At 35.6% G+C, this 26,807-nt stretch overlaps 1 protein-coding gene across 1 annotated transcript; it reads right to left on the bottom strand.

Annotated features, from left to right (window-relative positions):
* Window positions 1-294: 294 nt before the first annotated feature.
* Window positions 295-25,274, bottom strand: LOC119793718 (alpha-1,6-mannosylglycoprotein 6-beta-N-acetylglucosaminyltransferase B-like). Its single transcript, XM_038300949.1, has 19 exons — window positions 25,120-25,274; window positions 24,661-24,716; window positions 22,574-22,689; window positions 20,120-20,237; window positions 18,379-18,548; window positions 16,508-16,513; window positions 15,578-15,642; window positions 14,157-14,330; window positions 13,896-14,063; window positions 11,877-12,046; window positions 10,933-11,064; window positions 10,693-10,826; window positions 7,643-7,785; window positions 6,747-6,902; window positions 6,470-6,616; window positions 6,264-6,380; window positions 3,849-3,923; window positions 2,463-2,623; window positions 295-779 (listed from the first exon to the last, which is right to left on the bottom strand). Exons 2-19 carry the CDS (start codon window positions 24,684-24,686, stop codon window positions 614-616), a joined length of 2,244 nt encoding a protein of 747 aa, XP_038156877.1. The 5' UTR covers window positions 24,687-24,716; window positions 25,120-25,274; the 3' UTR covers window positions 295-613.
* Between the last annotated feature and the right edge of the window lie 1,533 nt (window positions 25,275-26,807).

Raw genomic sequence — 26,807 nt, 5'->3', positions numbered from 1 at the left:
GTAGGGAACCAATGGCTTTCGTGACAATATAATCACTGTCACATGGCAACATCCTCTGAAATATATCGAAAGGTTATCCACGATTCATTCAGATAATAAGCCTCATCATTTAGGCTGTCACCCTCTTTCCTTTCAGGCTGGTTTAATCTCCACAGCAGTAAGTCATCTGGAAACTACATGAGCAACAACCCAGTACTAGAGAGGTCTCGGACAGAATGTTGCACATGAATAAACAATTTTTTTGCATACTAACACAGCTGTAACAGCAAAAAGCTACAAACTTGATCAACTGACTTATTGCATTTTTTTTAATACCTTCAAATAATTCCTTGATTCTAAAAAAAACAACTAACTGAGTAAGAATATAAGGAAAATGAATGAAGAAAAGCATACAGGACCGTAAAACGATGTACATGCATTTAATAAAAATGTGTGTATGTGTAAGCATGACAAATATCATATCTAGCTTTTCACTTCAGATTATAAACAAACCAAGCAAGATTGGAAACACTATATATAGTCTTGTTAGAGCTTCCAATTTGCTGAAGATTTTAACTTCAAACATTGCATTACAATGATCCTGAGTTCTTCAATATTCATATTCATAGGTAGTTTAAGCAAGTCTTCTACAAGGACACAATCTGCGTTGTGAAGAGTCAGATCCAGCACAGCTGAACAGAAGGGGCTCCTGCTGCAGGCCACAAAGACGACCCCAAGGGCTATAAGACGGAAACAAATGATTGGCTTCCTGCATCATGCTGGAGCAGCTCAGTCCAAGCCTGAAAAACAGAATAAAGGTGATAAGTTTAATAGTATTACTGCTCCATCCTGTTCCCTCTTTCCATTGCCCCTTGATGCCATAAGATGGAGTAAAGAAAGCTGTTAAATATCAGTCAACTCCTTAAAGATCAACTTATCTCATAGGGTCCCATGGACAAGTTTTTATTTTTTAATTGTATGGTATCCACTTTTGTAATGCACCTGATCATAAGCAGGACAATAGGCCAACAATTTTGTTAAAATCTGAACTCCTTTCTGTAAAATGACCGTATCTGGAACAACTTGGTCAATGTTTCCCTTTTTCAAGTTCAATGTAAACCTTTGATAAATTATGCATGAAATTCTAACTTGTGGACTTTAAAATTCTGATAAATTATTGAAAACTTTAAAACAACCTGAACTTAAACCATCTAGGCTCATTTCAAAACAAAGTCTATCCTTCCACCAACACACACAGAGAGAAGGAGAGAAACAAATCTTCTAATCTCATTTTATCAGACAGCAGCACCAGATTAATCAGAAATAGATTATCATACTACAATAAGAAAGACATTCAACAGGGTTGTTATGTCTTTAGCAACAGGGTGAGTCAGTGTGTAGGGTGATGGAGTTAGAAGAAATAAATTAATAGATACTAACTCTCTGTTTCAGGTTTTGGGAGTCATTCTACTTTAAATAATTACCAGGATTTAGAAGTGCTTTAGAATTAGACTGAAAAGAGACAAAGAGTTGTAAAAGTCTGGAAATGTTACAGTGAAAGCAAAAGAAAATACACTAAACAATAGTTTTGGTCCTGAAGAAAAGTACTTAGAAAAGCAATATGGTTCTAATCACCCAATTTGAGTTTAAAACTCACTCGTAACCCAAACCTCAAGATCAACTGATAATATAGAAAATATACATTCTCAGCATTGAGTACTTTTTATGCATTACATCTCACATTCTTTTTTGAAGATCTAGACAGTTTTGATGTTCTAAGATAATCTATATCCTCCATGCAGTTACTAAGATGTGATGCAAGTGTAAGAATTTGTGGTTTTGGAGCTGGAAAGAATAGCAGACAGGATCTGAGAAAAGGCATGATGAACTAAATGACATAAAAATGGAAAGAATAAAACCAGCAGCATTGCAAAAAAAAACAGAAAATGCAGCTTAGATGGAAGAATGGGGAGAAATGTGGGGAATAAGGGACATGGTAATGAGAGGATCCAGGGGAGAGAGAAATGCCAACAGTGAACTTGAATACAGAGGGTAGTGTGGATGAAGACACTGGGAGCTGATAAGTTTATCTTAAGATGATGAGGAGCAACCAAGACTGAAGGCGTGCCATGAGACTGAGAACAGATGCTGAACTAAGAATAAGGAAGAAAACAAATGGGAGACAAATATGAATCCAAGGGGATAAAGCTAGAATACAGAGAGAACCAAACACTGGAATAAACTAAGAAACAAAACAAAAATGGATAAACTATTATGGAAACACCTTAGAGACAATAATAATCATATTGTCATAGGTATAATATGGCAGGATATGGCAAGACCTTATAGGACAAAGAGATACAGATGAAACAAAGAAAAGTAAAACCAAAACCCAACACCAAAGGTTCATTACATCAAGTTTAAACAGTTTTACTTTGTATTTATTTCTAAGTAAAGCATAAACCTACGGTGAACCTTCTCACCTGGTAAATATGTCAGGGGTGTTGAGGTGGTGAAAGAGAGCAGGTTCACACATGAGCGAGGAGTGCTGACACACATCCACACAGGCCTCACCCAATGGACCCAGGTGAACCTTTAGAACACCTTCTGGAGGCCGCATGGTGACAGATTTACCACAGAAGTTCTTCAATGAATTATAGACAGAAAAAGGGAAAACTTTATCAAGTCATCAGAATTTCAAATTAAAACAATTACATTTTTGTCCTCTATTGCAAAATCAAATATTTTGCAATTAAAATAAGAATGCTGGAAACATTTGTTAATAAGAACGTTTAATTTAACAAAAATTGTTAAAAGGCCTATATCATGCAAAATCAACCTTTTTAAGTTTTAACTATGTTATAATGCTATCCCTTCAACAAAGTCACCCCCAACACTATAGTACTTTACTTGATTAATGTATGTCTGGGTGATCCTCGTGATTTCTGCTGTCTGAGTAGCAACCCCTTCCTGCCCTGAATAATTAGTGGCCATCACCGTTTAATGTAGAGCTGTTGTTATATAGGCCTTACAAGAAGCACCTTCCTTAACTGCACCAACCCTATCCAGTAAACAACATGCCCATTTCCTCGATCAGCGACTGGAGATGCGAGGCAGAGCATAAGCATTTATGCTCAAAGTTGAGACTACAGTAAGTGGCAATTTATGCACCTAATCTACACAATGAAAGCAACTTTTCTTTTTGTTGTTGTAGATAACGTCTAAGTAGTGAATATGAGTTTTCAGCTGCAAAAGGTCTAAGAATTTGTTAAGCCATGCTACAGAAGAGACATATTGCCAGAAGTTGTCAAATTGTATTTTTGGGACTGTCACTTCACTGCTGGCTGCAATGGATTGTCAGGGCAAGTAATTCTTAAAACTGGCATGATTCTGATAATAAACTACCCGATGAAGAAGCTAGAGCAATGATAAATCAAACCGCTTACTAAACTGAAACAGCTTTGTTGCGTTAGCCTATTATAAATCTGCAGTAGTATATTTTTCAACTTGTTATAATAAATGCACTCTAAGATGACATTAAGAAATGGGCAACAACCATAAAAATGGAGCTGCACTAAAGGAAGCGTCCTTCTTCCAGGCTGCAAAATTAGCACCAAAGACAACTAATATTTTCTAACAAATATATAACAAATATTCATTGTGCCAAAAGATAATATTGTCCTCATATAAATGCCTAAAGTTGACTTTTGAAGGTTTGAAAAAGCATGTTATAAAACCTTTCATGTGGTTTCAGAGATAATGCATTTTACGTTTCTACAGTAACAAGTTAAATTTCCCATGTCTATGACTAAATCTTGGTTTGGTTTGGGGGAACCCAATACCAGAGCAGCTTCGTCTGCTTTTTTTACCTGTTGACTGATATAGCGATGTACTCGCTCCAACATTCCCAAACAAGTGAACTCTGGAGGAGTGAAAGGTTTCACCTGGGAAATAAAAAACATTCATAAACACATTTATATGCTACTGTTACTGGAATTCATGACAGGAAAGGGTACAGGTGAAGGAACAGGGAAAGACATCATTGGCAGAACCTTTGCATGCTTAATTTATGCAACAAGGGTATTTGATGTTAACCTGGCATAAGCCAAATCTATTCTGGGTAGTTTAATTTGAACTGTACAGTCTGGAAAGCCTCATGTAGGAAGTGTTAACAAAAGAAAGTGTAATTCTTTGAGATGATTGGGTAATTGCCACCCATGTCGAGTTTTTAGCCAATCACAGCAGCTGTAGCAGCTGTACTCTGTTAAATTCTTGCTTTGTTTCACAACTAGTGGAGTTAACTATCCGGTTGGGATACCATCCAAAAAGGCAAAAATTCCTTTCTGTTTGCTCCTTTTCAAAAAGAAATAGAGCCTATTGCACCTAAAACCACAGCAGCTTTGTTTGGTTGGCTTCAGCCTTCCGCCTCTGGGTGACGCATCGAAGTCAAACACGTCACTGCATTTCATTGGTCCGATAAATGTCTGTATTGAAGCTAAAGCATCTGTTGGCTTCTTGCAAGATGTATTTCTAAGAGTTTGTGAATCTACGGACAATTTGTTCTGCCTGCAAGGTTAATTGAATGTATCAGTGAATATTGTTGAACAAGTTGGAAACACTTTATTTATCACAGAAAAACTTTTATTGTGATACTCATTGTTTACTGGAATCAAATTAGCTTCTCTTGCATTATTAATAGTTAAAATAAATAATCTTGTTAAAAATCATAATTATGAAAATGGTACAATATGCCAAATTCCTTGATTAAAAGGTTTAGCCTTAGGAAAAACCATCCAATGTCTGTATCCTGTAATATAAATTTTCTGCGAGTTAGTAAGTGGCCGCAGGGGATATGTTGGCATGCAGGAGGCTTTGACCAAGCATCAGTATTTGAAGAGTTGGGAGTGAGAATGTGTTAACCTCTGACAACGATGTTTCATTCAGGGAATCAGACGTTTGCTCTTAATTCTCACCTAAAAAAATGCTGTTTTAATATCTGATGAAGTCGATCTACAGTTACAGTTTCATATGAAGTGAAAGCGGAAGACTGAGAGGAATTATGATTAAATCAGTTCCCCACCTCATCATCACTGATGGCAGTTTCTCCAACCTCCATAATCTGTGTACCTCGTATTCCTGGGTCAGAAATGCAATAAAGACCCACATATTTTCGGACCACGTTTTTTTTTTTTTTTTCATAAATCGCAACAATTGGTGGAAAGTCGCATATGCAGGTTTCTACCCTGTTTTTTGATGCATATAGTCTTTATAAAGAGACCCTTGGCCATTTGCTTTATTTTCAAACAGCTTATTCTGTAATGATCTTGGTTCTGTTGGTTTTTCTCTAAGTTTTCAGTTTCAAGTTCATCCAGGTTTTTCCTTGTTTTCTAGCTTTATTATTGTGTTCTAGATTCATTTAAGTTTCTTAGGCTTTTCTTTGTCTGTCCTCTGTTGTCCCCTTGTGTTTTCTTTTCCCTTGGCTTCCTCCTCAGCTCTGGTCACACCTGCTCCTTAGCAGCTCATTAGTCCTACCTTTATTCAGTCAGCCATAAATACACTCCCTCTGCAGTCCCTCTTTGCTGGTTCCTCGTCTTACTTTTTCTCACCCTGGCTCCTTGATGGTTTCCCCCCTGATGTCTCCATGGTTCTGGTTTGTTTTGATTTTATGTTGGATTTTTGGATGCCTGTTTTGTTTAACATTTTTAAGCTGGATTTTTGGATTCCTGTTTTTGCTGCCTGATCTTTCATTAAACCTTTTAAGAACTCACCCCTGCCTGTCAGCCTCTGCATTTGGGTCCTCATAAAAACCTCCAAACAAATTGTGACATATTCACCAATGTGGTTTTTACTTGCTACAGGAAGCAGAGGGCAGGCAAACAAGAGTGCATATGGATCTGGATTTGAAAGTAAAAAGATGAGCAGAAGAAATAAGGTTAATGTATTTTTTATGTTTAACTTTTTGCTTTTATTCTAAACTACTATAATAACCTTTAGGTCCATGTTTGAGTAAAACGTTCGGTAGGTTTAAGCAAGTAAATTGAAAATGACAACAGTTATAGTGAGAACTACACTTTCAAAAAGCAACAAAGATAATAGGAGGGAATTAAATTGAATTGAAATACCACTGAATTAAATTATTATTATTGGTTACTGCTATATGATATCATTATCTACGATTTTTTTTTAAACCCTTAAAAGTGATAAACCTTTTCACACATTTGAACTATGAACACTCAGTAACAACAATCCTGTTGGTTAATTAATTATTGATTCATCTTATGTACCTCAGTCTGTAGAATCTGCTTGACCGCTTCCCTAATCTCCGTCCTGTTGGTCATGTCCACCGTCCACACATATGGTTTAGCGATGAATTTCTCAGCATAAGGGTGCTGTGAAGTAATCTGACATTCGTAGTTTATAGTTTGTAGTTATTCCCAAATACTATCAACAAATCCAATGCTCTTTTTAATGTACTCATTTTTGTCTGTACCTGTCTGGTAGTGGGCTTCCCTCTGTAGAAGTCATTGTTGTGGGATGAGTGAGGAGGGTCAAACCGTGGCTGAAGAAACACACAGCCCAGAGCTATGGCCTCGATAGGAGCAGGACCCTCATAGGGAAATCCTAGACCTATAAACACCTGTAGGGAACAACAAAAGTTTATGCTAAATGTCACATTTATATTTATTTTCTTTGGTGATATACAGTATATTCACTATAACTTGCATGAAGAAAAGTTCTTTTTTTTCTGTTGTAAACTTATATATAACCTTTGTCCTGCAAAGAAGCTGCAGAAACTCTTCCTGGGACAAACGTCCGTGGTTTTTGACGAAACTGGGCAGCTTAGAGGCGAGTTCAGGAGGCTGGTAGACTGTGCCATGAATCTCCAATTCCTCGCTGATTGCTTCCACATATTCCGATTTATCCTGGTATATACGTACAGTTAAACATACAACTGAAAAACAAATATTTTAAATGTATCATGACATTATTTTTTCGCAGTGTCTGAGAGTAAATCAGGCTAACCTGCCCTGTTTTAGGTCAGTTAGAATAAAACAATTTTTAAAAATACAATGAGTTATTAATATTTAACATTTTCAATGTATTATAATTTTCTGAGTCATTTAATGTCATTTTTTTATTAACTCCAAGCCATAGTCATCAAATGTATGATCAAAACTGATAAGTATGGCTATCAGCTGAGCCAACAATAAAGATAACCTGAAGGCAGAGATAAAAGTAGCTTGAGTGTCCATTATATTTTAGCAAAACGGAGTCGCTCTGATGCAATTATTTGATTTTAACTGAGCCCCAACCCCCTAAAAGATGCATAAAAAATAAAATTTCTCTTTTTATAACAATCTTAAGTAATATTTTCTTTTTTTTAATATATTTGAGGTTTTCATTACCTGTAAACCACAATTATCTAAATCACAAAAAAGGATTGGAAAAGTTTTACTCCCGAGAATAAACAAAAAAAATAGTGATATGTTTCATATATTTTTGTGTAATAATAATATTGTCTAATTTACCTGGAACTGTGTTTCTTATTATTTGAAGTGGACCTTTTCCTAATGGCTGAAAAATGTTTTGGTTTCAACATCACACTCGTTGCTGCATATAACCGAACTGACAACTAAATCCTGAAAAAATGTTGTTGTCCTACCTGCCACATGTATTCCTGTTTTCCATAGACCACTGCTATCTTCTCTTTCTTGTAGCTCTCTGGCTTGAGCTCATCACCCCTCAACTCCTTCTTCACCGCCTCTTCACTAACAAAGCCAAGGAAGGAATTGTCAGGAGTATGAGCTGAGGATGACAGGAGACAGTGAAGCTGGAAACTGGCTAAAAATAAAACATTAACTTTAATCAAGGCTCCACATCAGTTCTAAGAATTTTATTCGGTGATCAAGTTTTTGAGTCAACCCTACTGCTGTGGTTCAGATCGGATTGTATTCAACTGCTAGGACAGCTTTAAGTTTGTTGGCTTTTATCTGCACTGGCTTTACCAGAATAATTTAAATAAAAATGATGTTATTATATTTGTGATGCTGTTTACATTTTTTAACATCAGGCAAAACATTTTTTATTTGAAAATGAGTTGGAAACAATTTTGTAGAGTTAATGATATTTCAGAAGGGAAAGATGAACTCTGGATATAAAAGGAGGCTCAGTGTTTTGATAGGCAACTGCTTTCTGACAGAGCGGGGAAGGCGTTAGGGATGAGTATTTACTTTACAAAGAGTTTGCCAGGAAAGGTAGGAGTAAATTCTGCCAAAATTGTCCTCATCTATCCAACACGAAATTTCCTGCAGGATCTTTCTTAACTCCACTTATCTCCAACACCTGTCAGAGCCCATATTTTCACACACACTCACACTTCTCAGGCTGAGAACTGATAGACAGACATCATCAAACAACATGGGGAAACATCACATTGTATCACGGCTTTTTTTAAGTGCTTGTGTCTTCGTCTGTTTCATTTTGCAAAACCCAATCTCTGCCACATTACTCCCTTTTTGTTTTTGTTCTTATCATCCCTCAGCTTTCTGTTATTTTTCCTTGAACATTCTTAACAAGCTGCTTTACGTCTTCTCGCTCAGCAGGAAAAATAAGCTCCAACGTTCCAGCCTGACAAATGAAGAGGGGGTTCTCTACTCACAGCTTCCAGCTTGTATCCATGCTCTGACAGGTTGGTAATTATGACCAGTTAAACAGTTGGAATGAGAGTTTGAAACAGAGTTTTCAGCTGTGTGCATAATGGGAATATACATACAAGTAAACTGACTTTTAAAAGTATTCATATCTCTTAAATGTATTTAGTAGCATCATATACCACATTTTCAGTGTTTTATTTTAATTGTAAGCCTATTGCAAGAGAGGGGCATACATTTAAAAATGAAGGAAAACAATGTTTTTTATATTAAAAAAAAAGCAAAAGTTGTCTGTGAGTGTGTATATGACTCCTCCCTTAGTTTCTACATAAAGTGGTCACTTTTTGCTGCACCTACAGTTGCAGGTTTCTATCAGTGTGTTACACTTTTACCAATTTAGCTTTGCAAACTTTCTAAAGATCAGTCAGATTAGATGGAAAGCTTCTCTATGTTATGGTTCTTCCTTTTGGTTTTCTTTGAGTTTTCAGTTATTTATGTATTCAATTCTCTTGGTTATTGGTTTCTTTTCCGTTTTGTGTCATCATAGTTATTTTCTAGTTATATTTAAGCAGTGTTGTGTTTTTCGAGTTGCTCTCTGTTGCCCTCTTGTGCCAGTCTCCTTTCCCGATCTGCACCTTCTCCTTGTAAGCTGATTAATCCAGTCTTTGATCTGTCTCCTCTATATACACCTCATTTGCAGTTCCTCAGTGCTGGTTTAGCTTCTCATGTGTGTTTGCCCCTGGTGTCTATTGTTTTTTTTTTTTTTTTTTTTTTTTTTCTTTATATTATTCTTGGATTTTGTCTCTGTTGCCTTTTGCACCTTCAGCAAAACTCATCTCCGCCTCCTCATCTCTGCATTTGGGTCCTCAACCAACCTCCACCCTACCTTGACACTCTAGACATCCGTTTGCAATTCCTTGTAAAGATTCCCAACTGTATATGCGTCTGAAACTTTTTGAAATATATGATATTGCATTCCTGGTATTTTTGTTGGTCCATGTCCATTAATCTGTCTTACTAAAGATTTCATAATGCCCATAAAGATTAATGAAAGAGATGGCTTGAATTTCTTCCATCTCTCTTCTCTTTCCTCCTGAAATCTTGGCACATTCTTTTTCAGTGATATGGGACTTTGGGGTTTAGTTAAATTATTTCAACTTTTGAGACGTATATCAACAGCTGTAAAAACAAACTTGATTAAGCATAAAAATTAATATCCAAAGATAAAAACGGCAAAAAAACATCCAAGGCCACCAATTAAAAAAAGTCAGAGAAATAAACTTTGACCCAGGAAAAGAGGAACTGGAGATTGTTTTTTATAATGTCATTAATAAATGAACAGAATTTGTTTATGACATTGCAGCCAACATGCTGCCATCTTGAGCCATTTAATCTTAGTGAATGTCGATTAGCTGTATTGATCGATTTTAGAGCCATCAGTCCATCACTGCAGCTCCTACTGTCTTGTTTATGTATTCTAAGCTCTTGACTTTTTCTCTGATTAATGTTCCCCTTGATCTTTTGCCAGTTTATGAGGTGTTTAAAGCTTAGGATATTGTGTTTAATACCTTAACTTCAACCTTCCCCACAATTCTCTCCCTGACCTGTCTATGTATTCCTTGATCTTCGTGATGCTAATTGTTCTCTAATGTTCCACACGTCAGAGGCCAGAAACAGAACAGCTGCATTCATCACTACCTTCAAAAGGCAGTGCCTTTGAAGGCAGCAAGACCTTGCACATCCCGCCCCCCAACTCTTGGATGAACTGTACCGTAACTCAATATTTGTCCCAATGGAGTGCTTCTCCAGGCGGGTGACAAATAAAGCAGTTGTGTTTTTGAGAATGCACCCAAAACCTTTAAGATGTCTAGTTGTATAAATAAAAAGATAAAAGCTTTTGAAACCTTGCTTTACATCTTCTTCCTCTTCCTACATTTGAGAAATCTAAACCTTATGAATTACATAAAATTAGGCTGTTGGTAACATGACAAAATATTAAAACATTTAAGTTTTGTAAGACTCTCTGTCCTGCACAGTAGAGCCTCACAAGCACATTACTTACGAAACATGGTCATATACTGCAGAGGTTGAAGACCCCAGCTGCCCCACAAGGTTTTATATCCATGACTCTGTGCATAACTTGCCAAATTAAAGGCTGGTTCTGTGCCGAACGAATCAAGGATCCTGAAACGACACCTAGTAAAGCATAAAGGCAGTCTTTCACTGTTGATTTTCAAACCATACATTTATAACACCTGCTGCTTCTATAGTGGATAATTAGGTTGTTAGAAGATGGTCATACTGGTAATGTTTGAAGGCCAGTCCCATAGCTCTATGTAGGTGAGCAAGCCCATGGTAGTCTGTATAGATGAGGTCAAAGGTGAGAGGTCTCTGGATTGGACAGCTGCCATGACCTGGAGCAGCACCTATCAGTCTGGATGTGTCACAGCATAGAAAGAACACCAATAATATGGAGAATTAAGGAGAATAAATTACAGGAAATAAAAAAATACATCCAATATGTATAAAACCTATGCAATTCATTCATGCCAGTGGTAAATATATTCCATTCCAGGATTCACACTCAGTGAGTTTGACTGAAAAGCAGGCACATTTATCTATTACATGGGGTTAAATGGAGCAAGAATGAGACAGATCATGATCTTGTTGCTCAAATAAAACACACATAAACACTCAAGACAAATATAATCAGCCTGAAATATTCAGGACACCATATACTGAGGTTTTTTTTATTTGTTTAATTTTCTTTTTAATCAGGCCCGCCATTCTTATCTTTCAGATCTACAAGTATTTATGGGTCCCTTATTTTAGAAGAAATCAGATGACTCTCTTTGTTCATTAAAATATTGAGTGTTAAGGTTTTCTTGAGAAGACAAAATTGAATATCTTTTTTTATAATTATCTTAAAATCATTAGTAAAAACCAAATGTTCTGAATCCGAAGCATTTTCAGTTTTATATTTTTCCCCTTATAGCAAAATGTTTGAACACAGCTGATATAGAGGTAGCCATCTGTGTGATTTTCAGCTCAGCAGTCATTATTTGGATAAAAAGCATTGCCACGCTCACAGAAACACCATACAACTGTTCAATGTACTTGTTACAGTTCATGTTATTTCATATTTCAAGCACAAAAGCTTTGAATTTTAGCTGAACTTATCTGTAAAAGACTAAAGCATTTGAGGAAAATGTTGTTGCATTGTTAATATTTTTGCAGATGTCTGACCGATGTAGCTGATATTGTGAGGTGCTGAAGGTCAGGTTGTGTCCCAAGATGGTGAGACAGGCGCTGAGGTCGGCCCACTGGACCAGTTCTCCAAGAGGACCCCCTCTATTTACAATTGCTTCAAAACGCTGACCAACACTGCCAGCAAGTGCGCCGAGATAAAGCAGCACCTAGAGTGAAATAGATTAACATTCATATTAAATACAAAAATTTACTCTTTTGTTTTTTTGTTTTTTATATATATATATATATATATATATATATATATATATATATATATATATATATATATATATATATATATATATATATATATATATACATATATATACATATATATATATTTCTGTGTAGAAGACGTGTTATAATATATAGAAGGCTTTTCTACAGCAACAAAAAAAACACAAAGCTATAAAACATTACTGAGGTGTCAGCTGAAGAACACAGAACCAGTTCAGACTATAATCCTGAGTGTAGACAGTGGATGTAGCCTCACATACTGTTCATAAAAAAAAGGGTTCCAAAAAGTGAAAGATTGCCTTTTGTGCTCTCTTAAAGCTATAGCGCAGGATTTTTGCCAACTTTTGAAAAGACTCACCATTTCCACTTTAAACAAAAATGCACATGCACAACCATGTACCCGCTCCGGAGAGGGAACGCCTATTAAACGCGTGTGAGAGCATGCACGAGCCCATTCTCCTCATGCAGCTGTTTAAAGCTGCTGTTTGCATCGCTCATACAAGCCTTGTAATTTTTCCACTATGTCAGACTCACCACCAGTAAGTGAAAATGGGGACGAGCACGTAGGATGAACTTATATAAACATATCACCAGAATGATTGACAATTAGGAGGACCACTTATTTTGATGATCCACCCAAAAAAAGAACCTCCTCCACTAGGCTCGGACTGGGAAACATTTTCGGCCCTGGAATTTTTCGAACTAAACCGGCCCACTTACTTTACTGGCTTTGGTTATTATAACGGATGGTTATTATAACAGTGACTGCTCTTGCGTAGCATCAGCAGGGTTGCCAGAAGTCACTGACTCTCATTTTCCAGTCCAAAAGATTTTCATAAATTGCCTCGATATACAAAATCTCTCCCAATTGGAACCAAAGCCGATTGATCTCTTAGGCCATAAATCTAAAGAAAAAAATTTTTTAGCCATAGATGGCCGTCCTAAACTGCCACATTCGGAAACATCCCAACTTGGCAGCATTGCGCATAAGACGGGAAACGTTAGCTTTAGATGCAAAACCCCCTCATGCACCGCAACATATTTTTGCTAAATATCCTAACAGAAATTCGCCAAATATAAGAGGAACATCGTAGTTTGGTTTAAAGAAAGCATTTTGGTTTTCTTATAATTTAGTTACAGTTTGAAGTAATAGGATTTTACAGTTTGAAGAAATAGAAAATTACACCATATGCAAACCGTCACAAGGATGTGCATGACAAGGAAGGGCTGTATATACTGCATGCATCATTTAAGTAGTTAACCTTGTATTACATCTTGAGCTCCTTGAGTTATTTACTGTCACAGGTGGGTGCTTCGGCCGGAGAGTAGGTGTTGGGGCCAGTAAGATTTAAGGAAGGCCAGCCCTCGCACGGTGAAATTAGGACTGGCCCACTGGGTAAATGCCGGTATCACAGATTACCGGTCCGAGTATGTCTTCCACTATACCTTTAAGAGGGAGTTTTTGCACTAACAATAAGAAAAATTTAATATTGATACCAGCTCACCACCATATTTATTTTTCTCCAAACTACTCATTCCAAGTTTTTTTTTTTTTCATTTTTAACCAACATCTCACATGTTCATTTTAAGCTGTAGACATTTGATACCCACTTTGTACCTACCTGTGTCTTGTGATAAATTTGTTTAGACTTTGTTAGTGACTAAATAAACCCAAACTAGAGGTAGAAGAAGATTATTTCTTTTTATAATAAAAGTAGCCAATAGATGGTTATGGTGCTTTGCAGTATTGATATTTCTAAATAATGAGAAAAACTGTACCTTCATCTGAGGGGTGCCTGTCATCTTCCCACTCTGCTTCATTCTTTTACCCGCCCATGTCCACCTTTCAGACATCCTCTTCACTCTGGATTGGATAAATGTAACTGCAGGGCTGCTGCTGTTGCTGATCGCCTCATACAGTGGGCTCAGAGTATCACGTATGAAAGTCTGCAAATGACCAAACCATGAGAACAAAAAAAAGTTTCTCTGTTTCTATAAATATTTTGACTGAAAAAGCTATTCATAATGTTAGGATGTTACCTTATTTGTGTAAGAAGGGGTTATTGGATGCCATGGCACTGTTGTGTTATTTCTTTGAGGTTGGGCTGGACAAAAGTCTTCTATCTGACTAAGATAACCTAATATTGAGCAGGTGGAGCCATCCACGCCATAAAATGCATAACAGGGGTCCGACTGCCACTGTGCACTCAGGAACTGGAGAAAAGACAATGCATTATTTTTACAAGTTAAAATGCAAACAGTATCACTTGCACTTTTATTCATTCCCCATCAAATATGGAGGAGCTGGAGATATGCACAGCTGAGATGGAAGAATCTGCTGACAGAACAAAGGAGAGTCATACTAACCACAACGGGCCTCTATACATGAATGAAAAAAAGAAAGTTATTTTAGAAGAAAAAAAAAACAGATGTCCTGTATGCAATTTACCACAAGCCATGTAAGAAAGACAGAAAGGGCCTTATACTCAGAAGGTTTGCACCTCTTAATATTTGTGCATCAATCTTTTTAGATCATCTGCAGCATAACCCCTTTTTGGGAAAAAAAAAAATTACAGGTGAAATTTTGTTGAATATTGTTGAAATGGATGTTTTCATCAAATGAGAGTAAATTCAAACTTTTGAAATCTACATGTAAAACGCAGATTGTTGGAGCAAACGGATACTGTGAACATAATAGGGAACAAATGAAAAATGGTGATGGCAGAGTCATGCTGTTGGGATGCGTCCAATCAGCAGAGATAAAGAACATAGAAATATGGAAACAGAAAAGATATATATCAGCAGAACCGGAAGTGCTGGAATCAAAGTATATTTGATTATTAGAACACACAAGTCAAAGTCCAGATAGGAAACCAAATGTAAACTATGGCATGAAAATGTATTTTCACTGATGCTCTCCATCCAACCTGACTGAAATTGAGAAATCTTTTTAAAAGAATCCACACATCAGTGTAATAAATGTAGAATTGGGTGAATGCGGCTCCAGTATGAGGTACCTTGAGTGGTTCATGTGAAAATGCCAATATAAATTAAGTTCATGTTCTATTTTTCAAAGTACTTGACAGAGTAAATGTAAATACATGCCGCCCAATATTTTTTTTATCTGTAAACAAGATTAAAAACCATTTGCAACTTTCTGTTTCGCATTCAATCCCAATAAAAAAAGTTAGTGTTTGTGGTTGTAATGTGACAACATGTGAAAATGTTGGGGAATAGGTACTTCAACCTGGCGCTATAAATGGTAAATAATAAATTGATGGTGGATAATCATCATGGTTATCTGAAAATCAAACTATAATCTTATGTGAAGCTCATGCTGACTCAATTACTATATATATAAAACTTTAAGACTGGCAAATACCTTTACTACTACCATACCAGTGCACATGCAGAGCCTTGATGTTTATGCTTACACATGTTGTACATTTACACCTTCTCACCTCCACCTTCTCTGCACACAGTGGATACGCTGGATCTGCTGGCACCTCACACTTCTCATTAAGACCTTTGGGAAAGACAGGAACAAAAGACACATTGTGTATTTACTTTAACATGAACAATGGACAATCACTTTGATATACAATGTCTTAAATGAAAAGTGCACAGCCAAAAGCAGCCATTAGCACATTGTGTACTGTAGCACTGCCATGTCTGTGACTGGCATTAAAACGGGGGCAATGTGTTCTCAGAGGCCCCTTCCCGTAAGCCCCCAACCATCTCCAGCCAATGTCAATCAAGTGGAATGAGTAGACCCATGCACGCACACACCTGAGCCACCTGCTTCTTACCAAACATCCCCATTTATGCTGGTAGCCAAAGCCAAAACATACAATCTTGACTGTGTATAAAAACCTCTTAAAACGGGGGAAAAAACGATAAGAAAACTTTTAGAGGCAGAGCAAAGGTGTGTAGGTCTAAAATTAGGACATGCTTTATTGGTTCCTTACTGCAAAAACAAAACCACGAGTAGACAAGCTGGTGAAAGGACTCCTGGGTAATACAGATGTATTTTATGGGTGTGAGGTAATGTGAGAGGAGGTGGGTAAGGAGCCTGCAGGTTCTGGCCATGGAAGTGTGTTGGATCCAGGTGGCATGTATGTACATGTACTCACATAGTAAGACCTGTGATTGCATGTGTGGCCCAAGTTTTATGTATTCCCCTTTAAAAACTAGTCAGGCATGAGTGCATGTCTACACGTCCCCACCACCCACATTTAAACATGTGGCGTGCAAACAAGTGTTTGTGACCCAGAGTCTCACCTGACACCTCTAAAGACGGTACTATATTTAGGTTTAAGCTTTTATTTTACTTATATGGTGGTACCGCTGGACCTTGTAAACATCTATCTGAGGACTTTATCTTCAGCCACTGGTGCCTACTGCCCTTTAACCCCTCATTAATACTCTGCATCATCACAGTTTATTAATTTCATTGCTTAGTTAACCTGTCCTGGGGCTACACTGCAAAAACTATCTAGAAATAAGTCAAAATTTATTAAATTAAGTGTATCCCCCCTTAATTTGAGGAGGAAAATAAGATGATTTGCCAGTGGAATTACTGTTTTTTGCTCTTAAAATATAACTAGATAATATTCCATTGAAATAAGACAATGTAACAGTTTTTTTCTTCTTTTTAAAGGAAATTGTCTTGTTTCATTGGCAAAGGGTTTCACTTACCTCCTCAATTCAAGAATAAAATCACTTATTTTACGAAAAAATGGCTTATTTAGATTTGGATTTAATATAAACTGTGTTTGGCTTAGGATATCACAATACTTCTGCTGGTGGCAAAAAATAAAAAATACAACTTGGTTGCAGCTCAGTTGACACAATTTAGAATTAAAATACTACAACAAACATAGGTTTGATTTCAGAAGCAGAAATCTGAAGTTTTTTGACACAGAACCAGAAACTTTAGTTAAACTTTAGATTTCCTAACAAGTCCAGTCTGTTAAAAACCAACTTTAATCTGTATTGTTTGCATTAGTTTCATGGGTAACAAAATTACAAATAAACCGTAATTTTCTTTTTTTTAGTTAAAATACAACTACAACCTATAGTGTATGGTATTTTTGATTCAAGTGTAAATTGTAAAAAAAAAAAAAAAAAAAAAAAAAGAGAGAATACAGCACTTCTAAAAATAAAAATTGTGAATCTTTTTTTCAGAGATGGGAAGTAACGAAGTACAAATACTTTGTTACTGTACTCAAGTAGATTTTTCTGATATTTTTACTTTACTTTACTACTTATTTTTATGGCGACTTTTTACTTCTACTCCTTACATTTTTACACAAATATCTATACTTTCTACTCCTTACATTTTTAAAAATTGGCTCGTTACTTTAGTTCTGAATCATTTCAATGGAGTTACCGTTATTATTTTTCACGTCATCAATACCAAATTCAATCTAATTGGATGGGAATCTACGTTGCATTTGACGCACCACTACAAGATGAATCGACAGATTCGGCGGTATTCATTCGCGGCAAATCATTGCAGCTTAGCGTTAGCACAGTAGTATGGACGACGAGATGATTGAAAATGAACACAACGGAGATCTAGTCCTATTGGCAGACATCCATTTAAAATGTAGGCAACATCATGAAAAAAGTGGTTTCTACTTTTACTTTTATACTTTAAGTAAATACTTTAAGTAAATTTACAAGCCTGTACTTTGTTACTTTTACTTGAGTAAAGAAGTTTAATCAGTACATCCACTTTTAACAGAGTATTTTTTAACACAAGTAACTGTACTTTTACTCAAGTACGGAAAGTGAGTACTTTTGCCATCTCTGCTTTTTTTTAAATATTTCACTGTTCTATTTTACTGTACTCTACTATTAGGTTAGGGGGTTTGATTTTATGTTGTGAACTATTACATTTCCTGGTTTATGTTCACTGTTCATTACCATTTGTTAAATGTTACATTGGAAATGTATTCACTGAGCTCAGTGCCTTTTTTACTTTTTTCCTGCTCATATTTAGTTGATTAGACTTTTTCCCTCTGCTTCTCGGCCCTCCCTTCGTCTCAGCTCCATGTGGAGCATCAAAAGTTTGTTTAAGTGTTTTATACTTTTACATTTACGCCAGTAAAAAGACTTTTGATTACGTTAATTGCCATTGTTCTTGTTTTCATAGCTATTTATTCTGATGGGAATCATCTTCCCCAACTAAAATAACTGCAGAAGTAATAAATCAAACTTAAATAATGTGTTAAACGTTCACATTTACTGTATTTACTATTTAAAGGTCTCATGTAAGTCAGTGGAGTTAAAGTGGTAATGTGATGGCGGTGATGATGATGATGATGATGATGATGATGATGAAGGGTGAGCTGATCGAGTCGCTCAGACACTCTCTGCAGCTCCTGCTGTACCAGGCGGGCCAATTCCTGCTGGTCTTGTCGAAAGCTGGAAGACACAGACGTCCAGATCTAAAGATATGATTGATATTTATAAAAGTGGCACACAGAAAAGGTTTTCTGATTTCAGGTTTAAAAAAATTCAGACTTTTGTTTTTTCAAGTTTATTTTAAAAACTTTTAAAAGCCCTTATCAGAAAATACAACAACCTTTAAAATATTGACTCTTTTTAATTCATTTCTCATTTTTGTTTTTGTTTGTTAGTTTCTGGTTATCTAAACTTCGTCACTTAATTTAGGTTGTTTTGCTTTTTTTAGCCAGTGAGCCAAAGTTACACTGTTCCAGAAAGTAAACAACAGTTCTGGATCATGGATCATTTTTTCTTTATGGTGGGTCTATATGAAAGTTGTTCCTTTGCTGCAAAAATCTTTGTGCATCCCAATACCTAATTGTAAAACCTAGCTCCTGTTCCGAGCTCATATTTCTTCACCTTTCGTGGGTTCATAGTGTGCTTTAAGTAGGTCAGCAGTTCACACTGTACAGCTGACGTAGCATCACATGAAACCAATTCCTTTGACACAAAATGTTTGCTGTACATTCATGTGGCTGATGTGTGAGGAAAATGATCTCAGCTGTTTATGTGTTTACCTGGCTTCAAAAGGAACCTAACAAACTGGAGCTGAGTTAAATCATAGCAGAAGCTCATTTAACAGTCCTTCACTACACATGGAAACAAAAGTCAGATACAGCAAGCTATCATTACAGCATCTAACAGAGACCGTGCTCAAACGTCTGCAACATATTTTCAGATAAAAGGATTAAAGATGAGTGGGAAAGCTATCCATATGGGGGCCCACAAACACTGTGTGCTGACCCCCACCTGCAAATAATAAATAATAAAGTATTTTCTCAGGTTTTTTGTCTTTATTTTCTAAATACATTCTCAATTATTATGGTCTGAAAACAGCTGATTAAAGAAGGAAAAAAACAAATTTTCACCAATAAGGGTGCATAAACCTCTATACAAGATAACTGTGTTTTACCTGTGTTAAGTAGGAATGAAATTAGGAAACAAATAAAGTACACTAAATAAGATGCAGCTAACTTTTTTTGTTTGTTTTTATTTATATATTAACACTATGAGGCTCAAAGTTAATCAAAATGACTTCATGACACTTGAAACTTGGCTTATATAGATTTAATTTAGAACAGTTTTTCCTTTGGGTCTTTTTAATAAGATCTATACATCAATACAAATTTATTTAAATAATCTATTGTCCCCATTATGAGAGAAACCAGCACTTATTTTTTCTACGTTAAGCACTCTTCCACAGTGAGAATTTTATTGTGGGAAAGAACACAACTCCAGACTGCTGTGCTGAATTAGGACGACCTTCAGCCTCCCGGATGAGACTGACACGAATGATGCTCAATATTCTTATTAATATAATTTAATAAAAAAACAATTAGAGATTTGTCACTGAAAAAGCTAAAGCCCCAACCTTGAAAAAAAAAAAAAAACTACTGCTTCTCAATATTCTCTATATTTGCTCAATAGTGTTCCCCGGCACCTAAATTAACACTTTACAACACAATCTTATGTTAACAAAGGGGATCTACCTCTGCAGCAGTAAACTAAGATCATTCCTGTTCATCATCTTATCCCTCTTGCTGCTCAGTTTTTGGACCTGAGTATTCAAGGCCTCCAATCGAACAGCCAGCCTGTGAAGACCATCACCTAAAATAAAAGGAACAGAAAAACTGTGAATTCTTTTAGCATCTTTAATCTTCCATCAAAATATTGTGATTAAAATAATGTCTGTTTTTGTAAATTTCAGCATCCTCTTACATAGGAATGCACAGACGTGGGAAATTTGGGCAGGTGTAAAAATCTACTGCTGACATTTCTGTTTAGCCAATCATTAATATTTACAGATATCTAGAAAAAAGGCATGGCATGTTTGTTTGTAAAGCATAATACTGTGCAAGGGCAATCTAAAGTGCTTCACATGAATGAAACAATAAACTTTAAGGAAAATAAAAGCAGAATAAAAGCATATGAAGATAAAAATGTGATAAAAGCTGACCATTGAACTACATACATTCCCATTCAACATCCAACTCATTGTTTGTAATTTGCACTGTCAAAATGGCAGTTTAGCCCAACAGCATCCCTTTTTTTTTTCTTTTTTCTTTTTTTTGGCATTACTGCAAAAATTACATTTTCCCAGGATTTTATATGATAGAGCAGGGCAAAGTTCTGCACCATGACAAAGTAGAATTATTGAAAAAATATATTTTTTCTATGTAAGTAAAACCAAAAACTGCTGCAAACATGTCTCTGGATTGGTCCCTCTTTCTTACTGATTGAAGCAAATGAACAATCTCTTCAACAAAAGGTACTAAAGGTGTTTGCTCTGCATGAGCACCTGTTGGCCCCCAACTGTGATGCTATGATTTGAATTATATTGATAAATGTTTCAATAGGTCATCAAGGTCAACCAGCCTTCAATTAAAACCAAATCATGCAAAAACAATATCAATCATTTTATGAATTTTATGTATAACAAATGCTGACTTTTGAGCTCCGATCTGACTGAAATTCTTAAAGCAACAGTAGCACAAACAGCAATATTAATAGGGAAAATAAAAAATGTAGTTTAATTTTGGTAAAATAAAGCTGTAGAAGCACAAAGACAAACATTTGCGTCCATATCATTACTTATCATACCCTGAGATTTAGAAAAAGCACGATCAATTGACTTCAAAAGTCAGTTCATGAATTAGTTAAACTGTTTTTTTTTTTAATGTTCTGAATACAGCTGTTGTTAAATGAAAGAAAGAATTGTTTTAGGGATGCCGATTTTACAATAAATATAAAAAAAAATGTCTGTAATTTCTCACAAAAACAGGATGAACACTAAGTGTCTGGTGACTAAATGGAGTTGATTTATAGATGCGTTTTCTGAAGCTGTTTTTTTCCCCATATCGGGGCCTGAACTCTCCAACAAACGTATTTCTGACAGACTTTTTGTACACAAGTCGTGGTGGGTCTCTCAAAGCAGAAATCTGTTGTGGCTGGGGTGCAGCAGTGGGTTTTACTGTCTCTTAAAAACTATTTTCTTTGAAAATGACTGGAAAAGCACCGGAATGTTTGGATCAAATATCATTTCCTGAGATGAAATTGCGAGTCATTAGTGACCACCATGTTTAAGTCTCTCAGACAGACATTTTTTTTTTGTTCAATAGTTCCATCTAGTGTTAAATATCTCCAAAATGGCTTACCCACTTATGGAGGCGTACTTTACACAAAAATAAGCTCCTTAAACCTGTACAATTTTTTTTTTTTTTTGCCAAGTAAAAGCAGGTAAAAAATGAACAATCAATAATTCAGGATGGACGTCCCATAATAATCATTGATATTCTCAATACTTTCCTGTAAAAGGAAAGCTCTTCATTATAAAAGCATGTCATCCGTCGCTCAATGCTTTGGAGAAACAGTTTAGCCAGAAAAAAAGCATTTTTTGTTTAAAGCCAACCACATACCCACAAATGTCAGGCAAAGGAGGATAAATGAGCATAAGGACCCACCGCGAACTGCGTACAAATCTTCATCTAACACTTTGAAAAACCGATTTTAATCCTTAACCACTCCACATGTCTGTTCCCTTTTCACGTGTTTGCATAATTTGAATCTTTAACATTTCGTTTAAAAATACATCAAACATTTCCTATCGTATATTTAAAACTTGCAAAGCAAATTTTCTGCTCAATCTGAACTTGGCATGTGTGTAAGAGTGTGTGTGTGTGTGTGTGTGTGGGGGGGGGGGGGGGTATACTCCTGTTTTGGTATCACAGTGAGGTCTATTTTAATGATTTTGCCATCAAATTGAGGCCTGGTTGCACCAAAATGGGGAAAATTTGCTGATTTTCACTTCGTTGTTTGCTAATTGCTTTGTTTGAGTTAAGGTCAGGATCAGGGTTATTGTCAGCGTTAGGGTATAGAAAGTGTTGAAAATGGCAGTCAATAAATGGTGCTTATGTGTGTATGTGTGTGGGCAGAAGATGGGTTACTCTGTTCGTCAGGCGATTTCCCAGCAGCTTCACTTCTGGTCATTTCAAGAGGCACCCAGAGGCTCTGGAGAAGCAGGGTGATCACAGACAAGCACAGACAGAGCACCAAGCAGCCACTAGAGGGCAGAACACACATACCAACTACTTTACACACAGTTCAACACGTTATATTGTAGGAGTATTGGCATCCCTTAGAGCTTCTTATTGAAATGTTATGTCATACACACGAAATAGTAGATAGTAAATAGAGATTAAATGATACATGAGCAGAAAAATGCTTAAAAATACAACAAATAAAAGTGTGAAGCTTGTTGCTAATAAGCTTCATTGTAATGTGAAATCCCAAATGATTTAATAACTGATTAAATTCTGCTCTTCTGTTTCTGCCCCTTGTGCTGTTCATTGGATCATGCTATGCCTTAAGAAAATATTAACATAAGCATTAATAATGATAAATAAATATATATATATATATATATATATATATATATATATATATATATATATATATATATATATATATATATATATATTTATACTTCTAGTCAAAAGGAAGTAGGTATATAAATATATATAACTATATATCTACAGTAGATATAGATGGATAGATAGATAGATAGATAGATAGATAGATAGATAGATAGATAGATAGATAGATAGATAGATAGATAGATAGATAGATAGATAGATAGATAGATAGATAGATAGATAGATAGATAGATAGATAGATAGATAGATAGATAGATAGATAGATAGATAGATAGATAGATAGATAGATAGATAGATAGATAGATAGATAGATAGATAGATAGATAGATAGATAGAGCTACCTCTATCCAAAATATAGCTATATATGTTGACATATCTATCTATTTACATATCTCTTTCTCTCTCTCTCTCTATATATATATATATATATATATCTCTATATATATATATATATATATATCTATATATATATATATATATATATATATATATATATATATATATATATATATATATATATATATATATATATATATATATATATATATATAAAGCTATTTCTATCTGAACCTGGCTCTGCTGGATATTTCCTCGTATTAAATGGGAGTTTTTCTTTCCCACAGTCGCTTCATTCATTCTCTGTGTGACGGTTTCCGTAAATGTCAGTGACTGTCCACTGTCATGGGTCAATGACTCAATACAATCTGCTGGGTTTTCTTAGGTAGGACAATTTTAACCAATTTATTGGTATTATTTGAATAAACTGGCTTTTTCAAGTGCCTTTAAATATGTTGAGAACTGGCACTGTATGAATAACCTGAATAACAATGAGTATAATCTTGAATTTATTTAGCAACATGCACACACTAACATTTATTAAAGATATATTGCTCTGGACACCTAAACAAACTACAACTAGTCCAAAATAAGGAAGCGTGTGTTGCTGTGAACTGTTCAAGAGATACAAATATTCCTATTATGCACAGGGAAATAAGTTAGCCATTTGTGAAATATAAAGTTGTTTCTTTTTAATATTCTGTTATTCAAGATAAAAACAGTTTTCTGTAATAAAGTTTCTTTTTTATCATATTTTACACAATTCTACCAGAAGATACGTTTTACCCTTCTCCTTGGAAGCCATATGCAAATGAAATAAAAAGCGCATTGTACCTTCTTATTCTGTTTGTGTGAGGTAGATGTCATAGAAATCTGTTTGGTCATAAGGAGTTTTTAGCCGTATTGCAAAGTTAAGGCCACAAATAAGGATAAAACTTAGTGTTATGTTCAAGGTCTTGTTTTTGGTGTTTCTAGGAAAGTATTACAAGAATCAAGCAGGCTAATCTAAAGGTGAAAAACACCTGGACATGTGCAGAGCTCCTGTTATATCTTATAAACAAGGGAAATTAGAAAATAGTGTATCCTGTGTGTTGCAGAGCAGCATTATAAGGGAACGTCTATGAATAAATGTCAGAAGGTTCTATGATATTCTCATCTTGTAAGATCAATAAAGGCTGGTTGATATGAAGAATATCATCTCATGTATATTGTTTAAGATTTTTTTTTATAAACACTGTTGAAACAATGAAACTGTGGCTTACCTACGAGGCCGCAGCGCAACACGCATTGTGTTCTATCGTCAGCATTCAAGATCTTTCTGTCAAAGCAATAACATGAGAAAAAAAAAAAACTTTGAACTCATCATGCTGAACGTTCAATATTTTGAGGCAGAGTCACAATCCTCCCTTTTCAGACTTTTAAGTTGTGTTTTTTTTTCCATTTCTGCACCTAACTGGTCACTTTTTCCATGAAGTGCATAATTACAGTTTGAGGACAAAGGATAGCAGGAACAGTAATCAGAGCCACTTTAAGCAAGCAGTTTTCTCTCTTTGTTTTCCAGCATGTTGATTTGAATGACAGAGATGCTAAACACAAACAAAAGCGCTGTCACCAGCCCATGAGACAGAAACGGAAATATCTCAGCAACTCTATCTCTAAACCAAGCCAAGAGGCAGACAGTAAAAACACTCACACAAAAACGCAAACACAGACATCCTCACCTCCCAGAATCTTTGTCTGAACCCACTGGAGATCCTTTTGGCACAAAACACACAAATGTGGGAGAGAAAAAAAAGAACAGAAACTAATTTGAGCCTGGGAATCTACTTTTTTTATTTTCTTTTTACTCTGTTTCTCCTCTTCGTTGGCCCTGCCTTTTCTCTATCCCATAGCCTATGAGAGGGCATCCTATGGTTTCCATGGTAACCTTACTCCCCTTCAATCGAAACAATACCCAGAGTGGCACTTAGGTCTTTCACAGACACAATAGAGCCACGCCAGTGGATGACAGCGTCTTTCAGTCTCAATGCTGAGACCAAAGGCTATGGTTCTGAATTGATCCTCAAGGAGGGCACCTATTAAAATACGGCGCTGGAATCCTCGGTCACCAATGTTTTGGTCAGAGAGGAAACTGAAAGAGAAATTTTATTTGATTGGGATGACTGAAACAAAAATGAGAACTTAGTACGCCTTCGGTTTTGCTACTCACACACTTTAGTAATGCCTGTTGGAATGTAAGAGGAAGGAAAAATAGTTACCTATCAAGAACTTAAAGCCAGTGGTGCCACCTTTTGGTCACCGATTCAGACTAGCATCCTAATTTCTGCCGATGAAAACTGCCCTCCACAGCATAATGCTACCACCACCATGTTTCACAATGGGGACAGTGTCATCTCCATTACCAGTTTAGTATAATGTAGGTCTTTATGATGGTGATGTTGATAATAAGTGTTCTTTCTATACCAAGTCTAAATAAGAAACACATAATAGACACTAATTTCTAACCAGGGGACCTCTGATGAATACAGAAGAGGATTAGGGCCACTGAAAAAAAAAAAAAAAGAGTTAACTGTTTTTTTAATATTATTTCAGTTTAATATGAGAATAAAGTCAGAATTCTGACTTTAATCTCAGGATTCTGACCTTTTTCTCATAATTCTGACTTTTTTCGCAGAATTCTGACTTTAATCTCAGAAATCTGACCTTTTTCTCATACTTCTGACTTTTTGTGAGAATCCTGACTTTAATCTCAGGAATCTGACCTTTTTCTCATACTTCTGACTTTTTGTCAGAATTCTGACTTTAATATCTGACCTTCTGCTCCTCCATTAATGAAAAAGTATCACCGGGGACCCCTCAGGCACGTAAAAAGTTGCCTAATTTCGTCATTTTTCACTAGTGTGTTACTGGCCCTCCCAAACAACTCATATCTTTTTCAGTGAAGCTGAGTGCTCCAACATCTCTTCATGGTGCCCATCTACATGAAGATCCAAAATTCTGAGAAAAAAGTCATAATTTTGAGAAAAAAAGTCAGAATACTGAGAGAAAAAGTCAGAATTCTGAGGAAAAAAGGTCAGAATTCTGAGAAAATTTTCTCATATTATACTGAAATTAAAATTTTAAATCAGTAAACTTTTTTTTCAGTAGCCCTAATCCTCTTCTGCATCAGAGTAAGGGTTAATTAGAAAAGCATTTTATAACATAATTCTTTAAAATTTACATTATTTATATAATTATATATATTTAATTTTAAATTTTTAATTCATAGTTTGTTTTTCTTTTGTAGATAAATCTGAAAATGTTCAGAGTATGAATGCTTTTCACAGTAAATAAAAAAAATAACATAAGAGAACTCCTGTTATTCTCTGATCACATAGTTTTTAACAATTGCAACTACAGTTGCCAACTT

Source organism: Cyprinodon tularosa, unplaced genomic scaffold, assembly GCF_016077235.1.
Source record: "Cyprinodon tularosa strain WSP-4 unplaced genomic scaffold, ASM1607723v1 ctg46, whole genome shotgun sequence".
NCBI lineage: Eukaryota > Metazoa > Chordata > Actinopteri > Cyprinodontiformes > Cyprinodontidae > Cyprinodon > Cyprinodon tularosa.
The sequence above is the reverse complement of the archived record's forward strand: the minus strand, read 5'-3'. Positions and strand labels throughout refer to the sequence as shown.

Excerpts from the sequence above, each read along its gene's own strand:
- LOC119793718 (XM_038300949.1), bottom strand. The coding sequence starts at position 24,686 with ATGCGTGTTGCGCTGCGGCCTCGTAG. Across the intron at positions 20,238-22,573 it reads GAAATCGCCTGACGAACAGA|GTGATGGTCTTCACAGGCTG; the intron begins GTAACCCATCTT and ends CTTTTATTTTAG. Across the intron at positions 6,617-6,746 it reads AGCTTCTTTGCAGGACAAAG|GTGTTTATAGGTCTAGGATT; the intron begins GTTATATATAAG and ends TGTTCCCTACAG.